General features: G+C 33.7%; 2 protein-coding genes across 2 annotated transcripts; one reads left to right on the top strand and one right to left on the bottom strand.

Moving 5' to 3' along the window:
• Positions 1–510: 510 nt before the first annotated feature.
• On the bottom strand, positions 511–2,550 carry LOC111915457 (uncharacterized). Its single transcript, XM_023911116.3, has 5 exons — positions 2,236–2,550; positions 1,594–1,712; positions 1,446–1,503; positions 1,258–1,335; positions 511–797 (listed from the first exon to the last, which is right to left on the bottom strand). The coding sequence occupies exons 1-5, from the start codon at positions 2,426–2,428 to the stop codon at positions 604–606; spliced, it is 642 nt and encodes a 213-aa protein (XP_023766884.1). The 5' UTR covers positions 2,429–2,550; the 3' UTR covers positions 511–603.
• Positions 2,551–4,093: 1,543 nt separating this feature from the next.
• On the top strand, positions 4,094–5,715 carry LOC111915458 (uncharacterized). Its single transcript, XM_023911119.2, has 7 exons — positions 4,094–4,272; positions 4,447–4,551; positions 4,689–4,775; positions 4,859–4,909; positions 5,063–5,156; positions 5,268–5,352; positions 5,436–5,715. Exons 1-7 carry the CDS (start codon positions 4,123–4,125, stop codon positions 5,572–5,574), a joined length of 711 nt encoding a protein of 236 aa, XP_023766887.1. The 5' UTR covers positions 4,094–4,122; the 3' UTR covers positions 5,575–5,715.
• Positions 5,716–12,279: the final 6,564 nt, after the last annotated feature.

The raw sequence follows: 12,279 nt of genomic DNA, 5'->3' as shown, positions 1-12,279 counted from the left end.
TATATGCCTCCTATCAATTATCATTTTTAGCTACTTTTCCAATTCGTGGTCATTTTGTTAAATCTATACGCATTAGTTGACTATCTATTTGACTTTCTCAATGAATATCATTGACCAAGGAATCAAACTTAACAAATCTCCCTATACCTAATAAAAGAAACAACACTCGAAGAATAACATATTAAAATTCTATTTAATCCGACTTAACAAAAAGCTTATTCACAATCAATGAAATTTGATCATTCCATTGTTTTTTTTATTCCATTCCATCACACACAACCAAAAGAAACATCCATAATTTTCTCAATTTGAAAGGCCATGAAATAGTTATTTTCAAGAAAGCACAACGCAATACAACCCTAGCATCGAATTGAACTTCACATCTTCTGATCTTCAAAAAAATCACATGCCACATCAACAGATTATGTACTATGGCTATTGGTTTTACCAGTCAAATTTGTTCTTAAAAGTTGATTTCCCAATTGGTTATTTAAGATTAACACAAATATATTTACTATTAAAGAAAAAGATTAATCAAACTGAAATATAAAAAGATGTGCTACAAAAAGACCCACCCCACATTAAACAATAACAAAAAGAGAGTTACAATGGCAGAAGAATAACAGGGCAAGGAATAAACTCAGCTAGCAAGTTTGCATCTACATGCTTTGAATGGATGGCTTCCATACTCATAATAACCAAATCTAAATTCATATCATCTGCAATTTCACCTATAATTGCAGTTGGCTTGCTTCCTTCCCCAAGTCTCTCTAAAAGCTTGAATTCTTGGAACCCCCCTTTTTTATTTAAACATAAAAAAAAATATTCAAGAATCATTAATCAAAATCATAAAACAGAACATGTTGTACTGTGTTTGGCATGCATTAAACTCAGACTGACATTGATGTCGATGTTACAAACATTGCAACCCTTTTTGTCCCCCCCCAAAAAGGTGTGATAGGGACTTGTTCTCGATCTCTCGTATGTGAAAAAGACGTAAACGCCCTTCTCATCCTCATCATCGGAAATAGCCTTAAAAAGCTTGTCCAATTTGGACAAGCTTTTTAAGGCTATTTCCGATGATGAGGATGAGAAGGGCGTTTATGTCTTTTTCACATACGAGAGATCGAGAACAAGTCCCTATCACACCTTTCTGGGAGGGACAAAAAGAGTTGCAATGTTTGTCCTGTCAGACATCAATATCAGTCTCAGTCCAATGCATGTCAAACACAGTATAGAGAAAGAAAGCAGGCCTACCTTCAGACAAATGCCAACGGATGCTTGAAAGTTGAGTGTCATGTTCAGGTAATGATTCTTTCAGCTTTTCGTCAATGACTACAAAACAGAAGTTTTATACAATTTCATTTTTAGCTTCATAGAGGTTTTTATGAACGAATGTGTGTATTTATTTAATTGAATTTATAAAAAGTAAACGAGAGTCATACCCACAACAGTTATGTCAGCACCATATTTCTTGGCCAAAGCAGCTGTAGTTGCTGCAGCCTGTTAAGAGTCATGAATGAATCAGAAGAAAAAGATTAAAGATTTTATTCTCATTTATTTAATAATACTAATAAAGGTGGAAGCAATAACCTGTCTAGTTCCTTCAGAGAGATAAGGATTCCTATCTGTTATTGGAAGAAGAAGGTGTTTGAATTCAGAAAAGGCCTCAGCAACTGAATTGGCCCCAGAAGCTTGTGGTTTGACTGCAACTGAGATAAGTATTATGGTTAGAACATGAGCAAAACAAAAGATTCTACTCAAAATCTATTTTCATCCTGATAAAAAATATGCACAGAGTGATGATCTCTAATGACCTATTTTCATTTGAAACTATTTAGGTCCATCTGTAATCGCTGTAGTGAAGAGAAACTAATGAATCCAAACATCTATTTTCAAACTATTAATGTCATTGACTTTACTTCCATGATTGATGATCTTTTATTTCGTCAGTTAGTGAATAACATTTAGGGTTTTTGACCTATTCTTAAACAAATTCATGGAAAGACGTCCAATTTCGATGGGAACAACGAAAAATAAGTTAAGGAGCAATAATCAAGGCTATCGCCATAGCACATTTAATCAGTTCGAGATATAATTAGCTACTGATTCATGCCAACATGTACTGACATTTAAAGTAACAGTAGAGGAACAGACTCCATTAGATTTCTCAAAAATATTGATACGAAAAACATTATTGATCACAACTCAATCATATTCGTAAGACAAATATACCTGTTCGACGAATTCTTAGGATATCCAGAAAACTCGAAAGCCTTCGTGATTCACGGTTGCGGGAATGAGATGAAAATAAGGAAGATGTCGATAATGATGATTTTGGAGAAATTGCAAAAGAAGAAGTTTTTATTATCGAATGTTTTGATGATGTTTCGATATGAACAAGTGATGAATAGTTTGCGAACGCCATTATCGGACAAATCGTAACCCTAATAGTAACCCTTTTCGGTGAGTTTGAGCAGCAGAGTGTAGTAGAGTCTAGAAATTGGATAATGCAAGAAGAGATCGCTTCGGGTCTTTGAGACTTTGACCACCTAAGAATTTTTTTTAAGAGAATATATTTAGTTTAAAAATTCAAAGAGTAATGTTTATTTTTTTTAAACAGCCGGCAAAACAAAAAAATATACACCCCAATAATATAAACCTATTTTTTATCCAATTAAATGTAAACTTATTTTTTATCCAATTAAATGTCATAAGCATTGTGATATGTTTTTAGTTCCTGAATCAGATACATTTCTAGCCTTCAAAATCATCCAATAATGCACTAAACTAAGGCTATGTTTGGCGGACTAGCTGAAAAGCTAGTTGTTAAATAAAAAGCTAGTTGATAGCTAAAAAGCTAGCTGATAAAAATTAACGTTTGGTAAAACTAGCTGAAATATATAAAATTACATAAAATGACATGTAAGAATATGTGTTTCTATAATTAATTAAGGGGTGTATTTGGAAAATTTTAAAAAAGCTCCTAAAAAGCTAGTCTAAGTAGCTTTTCAAAACGCTAGCTTATAAGCTAGCTTATAAGCTACTTTTTGGCTTACCAAACACGACAACATAAAAAAGCTCGAAAAATAAGCTAGCTGTGGCGCGCCAAACACAGCCTAAAGACAATCTCATCTTTTGAGTGTTATTGTCCTTAAGCGATCACATTCGATCACATTGAGCATCCACATTAAGGCATTTTTCCTCCAACAAAGCAAGTGATCATCAGTGGGATCCATCCAATCCAAGCAAACGAATCTATACTATATCTACATCTTGATTTCATGCAGGTTTACCTTCAACCCCAAAGCAAGAAAAAAAACAACGAAGAAACCTATGAAGAAACCTATGAAGATTAATAAAATTAATTTTGACCACTCATCAATAAAGGTCACATCATTGATGTATGTATGATGTGAAAGAGAGATACCATTCAACGGAAGAGATAAACTTCAAACATAATGAAATTCACAAGCTCTTTTTCATATAGAGCTCCTCCATGGCAACGATAAAGAGAAACGTCGATAACAGATCCTCTTGGCTCACTCCTTTAATGTTTTCAATTTCCTTTGTAGGTGAGCCGTTGACCAAAAGAGGCCCTACTTGATGAAAAGACAACTCCTAACCCATATTATTCATTTCCATCCAAATTTCATTTGTTCCATAATTAAGTATAAGAGCTCCCAACTAAACAAGTTAAAAACCTTATCGAAGTCCACTTTGAAAATCAAAGTTTTATTCTTACACTTTTTGGTCCAAGAAAAAACTTCTTTAAGTAAGAACGCGTCATCCAAGATGTTTCTATCTTCTACGTAAACAGTTTGTTCGATGCTAATAATATTATCCAAGATTTCTTTAAAATGATTAGCAAGAATCTTCAAAACAAAAACCCATTATAAATATCCAATTGGTTCTTTTCGCCAACAAAACCCTTACCACTATCCTAATTAGAAAATATGGACTTGTAAAGTTTGTGTTCGGTTTTAGTCAAAAACCGACTCATACTCATCCCTAACAAATTTTGATGTCAAGGTTAGTTTTTGTAAATAGTTACAACCTCAAGGACTTTTTATGGATAAGTTTAGGACGAATAGAGTCAGAGTTCGCCATTGTGGTTCTTCCATGGAAGAGAACAGTAGTTACACAACTGATGGCGACGGCGGCTCAACAGAAACTCCGCCAACCCCAACGGAAGGTATGACCACCGTATCTCATCACTATTTCGGAGATTCAAATGGCTCCGACGATGCCGTCTCCATCACAATCATCGAGGTTTTCCCTCTTCATGAGTTTCCCTTCTCCTTTTTTTCTGTAAATTGATAAACATTTCGATCTAGCTTGCCTGTTCTCTACGCACGAATACATAGAAAAATTATCTTTCGTAGCAAGCGAATAAGGTGTGAATTGCACGAAATCACCTACTAAAGGCCACGATCAAATGTACAGAGCATGAAAGAAGACTACGGCTTGTTCGTGTGGCCATGTAGTGTTATTCTAGCAGAGTACGTATGGCAACAAAGATCTCGATTTACCGGAATTCGCGTGGTTGAGGTAATTCCGAAACTTAAACATACACAATTTACATCGTTTTAGCTACTTTGTTTTAGATAAATCATGATTCATTCCGTGTTCTGTTTATGATTAATCGATTATCAATTCCTTAATCTCAACATAACGTTTATCTGCAGCTTGGAGCTGGAACATCACTTCCTGGCTTGATTGCTGCAAAAGTAGGTGCACATGTCATTCTTACTGATGACTCCAACAGACTAGAGGTATAAACAAGGCTTGTACAATGTACATTACTTCTAATTACTCTGAATCTGTTTCTTACAAGCTTGTAATATTCAATTTGCAGGTTTTGGACAACATGAGAAGAGTCTGTGAGCTTAATAATGTCAAGTGTGAGGTAATAATTCATGTAGATAACAACTGTTAATAATCATCTTTATTTCCCCTTTCTGTGTGTATATACTATATACACTTCCATGGATTTTTTCTAGTCATTTGAAGCTTTGAACACATGATACATTCATATATTCACCTCAACTATATCTTATAGGTAATGGGGCTTACATGGGGTGTATGGGATGAATCCATCTTCAGTTTGCAACCACAAGTAATCCTTGGAGCTGATGTGTTATATGACTCAAGTGGTAGGGTATAAGATATATCATATATGCATTATTATCATCCATTTTCTATGCTTATATTACATAAGAAGTTTAAAGTTCCCATTTATAATGTTTTTGTGACATATTACAAAGCCTTTGACAACCTCTTTGCAACTGTGAAATTCCTTCTGGAGAATGCACCTGGATCAGTTTTTATTACAAGTTATCACAATAGAAGGTAATAATTGTTTTAAATTAGACAATTAAATACTCTTTACTCTTTCAAGTTTCACCCCTATGAGATTTTTTTTACTTATGCAGTGGGCATCACCTTATTGAGTTCTTGATGGTGAAATGGCAATTGAAATGTGTGAAGCTTCTGGATGGATTTTCGTTCCTTCCTTCTTGGAAGGCTTCTGGTTTAAGTGGCAACATTCAATTGGTTGAAATTCGAGTTTAGATTGTTAATCTATTAATCTTTCTGGTGTTTGTATCTTCTAGATTGTTTATTGTGCAAAGTTCCATACTACACATTTCTAGGTTAGCTAAAATGACATATCTGCATTGATTGGAAATTTGGAATCACATTCTTTACAATCCACATTAATCTGAATTACAATCCATAAAAATTGCATTACGAGGTTGTTTGATATGCCTCTTATTGGGTCTGGTAAAATCGTAAGAGGCTGAGTTTGACTCGGTCAAATTCAGGCTGTTTGATACCACACCAGACAGGGGTGGAGCTTCAATGTTTGATTCGGGGGGCCGAAAATATAATATGTATAAAAATTGGTAAACAGGGGGGGCCACAGCAAAAATTTTATATTTTTAGGCCTAAAATGTATAAAATGAAACTATAAGGACTATTTATATACAAAAAATCAGGGGCGGCCACATCCCCCCCTTGCCCTTATAAAGCTCCACCAATGACACCAGAAGCCTCTGACTTGGTCTTGGCTCCTCTGATATGCCTGTTACTCGATCATATTCATTGGGTCTGACTCAGTCAGACATTGACTCAATCAGATCTGACTCAATCAACAACTATCAAACAACTCTGAAGTCATGGTGAGGTCTTATGTTGTAGATAGCTAATAAGACACTATAATATCATGGATATTTTGTGCTCCCATGAGTAAAAAAATGTCCTTTAAATTTAGATCATCAAAGTGAAAGTCTTATTAAGACATGGTAGGAATAGAATCTATCCCATGGGTTCTTTATAACTTTGGAACTAGCAATTAACTTACAATTCAAGTGTTTGGATGGAATAAATAAAAAATGTTTATTGACTTGAATAAGCAGTTTTTGATAAGTTATTTCCTTGTAACTTATTTAAAATTTAAAACTTATTATAGGTGAAAACAATTTTACATTTTTACCTCTGTTTTAACCATAAAAAAAATCATATATATCACAACAACATCGTTTCTTAAATAAGCTATCAAGATGTCCTTTTTGATCATTTTATATTTATAAACAGAATTTACCAAACACTAAAATATAACTTATTATTGCATTTTGACAATTCGTCGACTAATTCAAACACTTTTTATTGAAAGTTATTTTGATACAAACACCGGAAGCCTTCCATTCCAAGAAGGAATCATGTGGACCAAAATTAATATTTGGATTAAGTTTAAGAGGAAATTGTGCATTTATTTTGGGGCAAATTATACATCAGCCATTTATCCACAAAACTAGAGAAATTAAAAAATAATAATAATGAAAAAAATACTGAAAATTCAGGAAAAAGAAATGATAAATGATAAATGACTAATAATATCAATTCCACATCAGAATGGGTTTGTGGAAAATGTATTAAAAACTCCGATATTAATGAAAGTTTTGGTTTTGGAAATGCCACATCAACAATGATCTGCTAGTTATGAGTATTTTTATTTTTATTTTTAAAATTTTCTTTAAAAGCCAATGGTTTTGATGAGATGTAAGTATATAATCCCTTCCAGGTAAATGACTGAAAATTAACATAATATTTATTCTCTAATTTGCCCCTTAATTCGTAGCGAGGTTAATAATGTAGTCATGATTAGATGAAGAGGGTGGGGTGGGTGGTGGTGGTGGAGGGGGGGGGGGGGGGGGGGGGGTAGGGTGGTTCATGGTTGGTGTGATAACGAACTGTTAGTGCATGGTTGATATTGGAGTATGTTCGATGAATTAGTTAGAACACATAATCTTTTTGGTCGATTGTTTATGAAAAGGACTAATTTTCATGATAATAGAATGAGATTTAATATATTTTAATTGATCAAATATTAGATACCATATTACCATGTAACCAAAAAGGGAAAGGGACGTCCCTAAGACCTTAGACATCCCATGTTCTTAATATATGATTACATTTTAAAACGATTTTTTTTTTTGCTGGATCAATGTTTGATTAAACATCAACTTCACATGCAATTCTCACATGTTATTTATTTATTTAAATAAAGTGAAATTATAATCTTTTTGGCGTAGGGAACGTGCCAATTTTCTATTTATCGTTCTAATTTTATCGGATTTCCTAGTAGGAACTATCAACATTCATTTTAATTTAATTAAATATGCACATATAACATACACGTTCAGTTATCGTGTTTTGTTTAAAAATGAATATTATTAAATAATATATGATTTTGAGTGTTGAGTTCTAACAAGATAGTTTTATGAGATTGAAGTAAAACTATTTTTAGAATCAGTTGGAAAGTATTGGAAGTCTTATCAGATTCCAATCAAAAGTCAATTATCAAAATTAACAAAAATATAAAGTTTGAAATAAGTAAAAATAATTTTGTTGAAAGTTGTAGATTATCTCGTTAGAAACATTTAGGCGAAAACCTCATCGAAATCCGAGTTATAACGAAGAAGTTATGACTTATTGAAGTTTCGTAACAGAATCGGCACGACGCCATATGACGTAAAAAGTGAGTTTACGATAAAATAATTTTTTAGCTAAGTGATCTAAATGAAAGTCGTAGTATTCGTTAAACCGAGAATTTTTTTATAAAAAAAACGTCTAAATCTGACTTCGTATGAGGAAGTTATGATTTTTCTAAGAATCGGCATAGCAGTACACAACTCGAAACTCAAAATAAAGATCGAGTGATTTTTAGCCGACACAACCTAAACGAGAATCGAAGATCTCGTCAATAGCAGTATAACGGTAAAAACACAGACAAAAACAGACGTCGGATGAAGAAGTTATGAATTTTTAACGGACTTTTCTTATCCCGTCCCGTTAAAAATATAACATTAAAAATAAATTCAAAATTAGCCGATAGAGTTTAAATGAAAGTTTTAGAGCATAATTTCACCTACGCGTGCATATAAAGAACGTCAAAAACGGTGCTCGTATGCGAAAGATACAAAAATTTGAAGTTTTAGGCACAAACTTCGAGGCTGGTCCGAAGGAATACACCCAACGTACTCGTGTAAGTGACCCGGAGTTAGTCACCCTCCCTACTCCTTCGCATGAGTGCCACATATCGTAACCTTGACGCGTTCGAACTGATCCCCTCGTACGCCCAACGTACGATGGTTTACGCCCAGCGAAGTGGCTATTAAGGGAGTACGCCCCGCGTACATGAAATTACGCCAAACGTAATCAGGTGCTTCGGATACTATAAATATGGTGCGAGGCTGCCCGAATTATGGTTACAAATTTGATTCTCTCTCACCTTCTATTCTCTCTCAAATTACCCTAACACCCCTCGAAGCCTAGGAAACATCCCCGACACCCGAAGCAAGTCTGACACACCAAAGACCCGAGAAAATAATCTTTTCAAGTTGAAACTCTGCCCGCGCAAGGCTCGGTTTTCAACTAAAATCTCCGGTTTCATCAATAACCCAAATCCTTCAAGTTTGACCCAAGGTTAAATGGTCAAAAAGTCAACTGTCAACGGTCAACAAAACAATCACGTGGCCAACTAAAGACAAAATAGTCGCAAGGTCTTCAATCTTCACGACGTGACATACATATCATCATGTCATGAGAATTGGTTTTGGTCAGCTTAATGGGTTAAGCCCTTAATCCATTAAGCCACACACTCATCTCCTCCAGAAGGCTTCTTCACACCCCAAAAAGCTATAAAAATCGTTGCTTTGGAGACATGCATTCCCTATGTAAGTCTTGAGCTCAAATTAGGTCACAAATGATGAAAAAGAGGTCAAAACCTCATGCAAGAGTTCAAAACTCCACCAATCTTCAGATCTAGCACATCTAACTACAAAGGGACTCTAAGGACCCATAAAGTTGCCAAATTTATGGAATTATATCACTACAACTAGTCTAAACATGGAGAATAATGCATAAAAGTCTAGATCTAGCAACACGAAATCATAAAGCTTGAAGCTTGAATACTCACAAAAGTCTAGAGAAATTGCTAGATAATGAAAATGAGGCTTGCAAGTTGGATCTAAGCACCAAGGATGATCCCTTCTCCTTCAAGACACCAAAACAACACCAAATGCTCAAGGATTCATCAATAGAGGCTAAGATTTTGTTAAGAGGGGCTGGAGGCTGAAGAGGATACCCTAGGTTACGAGTTAATGACTTTAAATATGGAAGAAACCTTAAAATTTTATGGGCTTGAGCTCCAGCTACAGTCACGTCGTGACAACCATTTCAAAACGCGATCATCCAATTCGCATGTCACGTCATGACACCAGGTTTTTCCCAAAAACCTTACCTTTAATCCTTCTGAACTCTCAACTGATCTATTCTGGAAAATGGATGTTACAAACCGACCAAGCCCGCAAGTAATCCGGATAGGGTTTTATGGTACTACCCTATCCCCTAAGCATAACCCCATATAATCAGTTGTATACCAAGTGTAAGCATGCAAACTCACATAGCTGAAACAAGTAGCTAGGATAGCATGTACAATAATCAACAGATACACATCCAAGCATATTCATATATCAATCATTTCATGAGTCAAACCATAACATATTTTTAACAAATAATAATAAATCGTAATCGAGTTGAGATATCAATCAAGTTCCAAGGCTTGTCAATTAGCACAAAGGAAAACATCAAGATATCACATATTACACCCACAATCATTATAAAGTGAGGAAATATCCTAATTTAAATCAAAAGAATCGTTCATGAAATGTATTTGTCGACTATGTACATGGTTTAGGAAAATCTAAAAACTCACCTTGAAGTCCCAAATAGTATAGCAATGAGTAAAAAGACGTGTTCACACCAAAGTTACCGATCACGCTAAAACATCGAACAAAGAACCGATAAGAAAATGAGCATCAAACGACGAACATGGTGGGAATTTACACTTGTGCCCATGGGAAGGAATGCGTCTCGTTCATGAGTTCGGTACACAAATTAAAAAATTTAAACACGTACTTTCATACAATTTTTTCTTTGTTTTTTAAAAAAATAAAAATTTAAAAAGTTTCTAAAACCTCTTTGTCAAACACATCGTAAGTAGATATTGCAAGTTGTTGATGATATCATAATTCAATGACCATCATCTTGGCATTCACATGTTGAAAGTTGAAACCATCTCTTCATCATGCATCGATTTTGAAATATACTTTGCCACACCGATACATGTTGAATGGCAAATACCTATGGATAATCTCTTTTTAACCATGTTTATATGGTTCAATATATTAAAACACACCTATGACCTAACTATAAAAATGTTAATATGAAATTATATAGTTATGGGTATATGGTGAAGCGTCAAATCTGTTATAGCATATTATGATTATGTCTTACATTTTCAAGCAAATAATATTGCTTTAAACCTACGTTTATTAGTAGATCAAGAAAAGGTTGTTAATGTTTCTTTTGGGTATGTATGCACTTTTCTTTTACTCCTTTGTTTTTTCATGATAAATTGGTAGCCTGATATAGATAAGAGTTAAATACCATACTTTAACACATTTTAATCTAATTATATATACTATATATTAAATCCAAAGGACCTTAGGATCAGTAAATTTTTTGATTTTAGGATTTTGCCACAAATGTTTGGTGTATTTGATATTTTTTGTCCCTAAAATCAAATTTTTTATATTTTTATGTTATGAGTAAGTTTTTACGACTTTAGATTTTTGTCACAAATCTTTAATGATTTTGGCACTTTTAGTTCTTCCAGTCAAAAGTTTTACATTTTAGTGTTTTTGCCACAAAGCTTTAATGAATTTGACACTTTTCGTCCTTATAATCAAAACTTTTACATTTTGATTAAAAAACACAAAAAACCTCTTTTAAAATTTTGCCACTATATTTATCCAACTATGACAACTTTAAAAAGCCGCAGAGGCGCACGTCCTTTTCTAGTACTAAATTACATCATATTTACAGGTGAAACTTGAATCATAACCACTAGGATGGCAAGTTATCATATCAACATTGGTTCGTGCTTTTATAAAAATTACTTAAAAAATTATATATCCTGTAATAATTTTTTTCTGAGTAAGGAAGATAAACCCCCATATGAACCAATTTTGTTGTCCATAGGAATTTAGGGGCCCATTCACTCTCTCTTATTTTGGAAATTTTATTTGACTTCAAATTTATGATGTCTAACCTAAGAATATTACGAGTTAAACCAATTGACAATTACTTCAAATTCTTAGATCATGTGAATTCTGAATTAATAAAATCAATAACTTCAAATTTAGACACGTGCAATGGTGTCGTATATGCATAAGTGAATAAAATCGAAAGTAAAAATCGATTTGTTTGAAGCCAAAAATAAAAGCAAAATAAGCTTCATACACAATACTATAAAAAGAAATGTGTTGGCTCAAATATAACTTTTTTTTCTTATAAAATTTGTAACTTACTTGTATGATAAAAAAAAATAGCATTATCTGTATTTATTACAAATATTGAATAATTTTTAGTATTATACTTAATAAATATGACTTTTAGAACTTTAACAATATGCATATAAATTTAGACAATGATGGTTTGGTGAGACATGTTGGTGATTTTAGTATCATCAACATATTTTAGTGTAGTTAGTATTATTATCGAGATAGACTGAATTCAATTTAATTCCCGAAATTAGAGGTGCGGGGTATACACTCATATTGATAAATGTGGACTCGAGAATACGGAGGTTCGAGGGCAACACACCAAAGGACAGGGTTCCAAGGGAAGCATCCCTGACGGGTCTAGAGGCAG

The sequence above is a fragment of the Lactuca sativa genome, chromosome 3, assembly GCF_002870075.4.
Source record: "Lactuca sativa cultivar Salinas chromosome 3, Lsat_Salinas_v11, whole genome shotgun sequence".
NCBI classification, from domain to species: Eukaryota; Viridiplantae; Streptophyta; class Magnoliopsida; order Asterales; family Asteraceae; genus Lactuca; species Lactuca sativa.
Note: the sequence above shows the minus strand (reverse complement) of the source record. Positions and strands in the feature narration are given on the sequence as shown.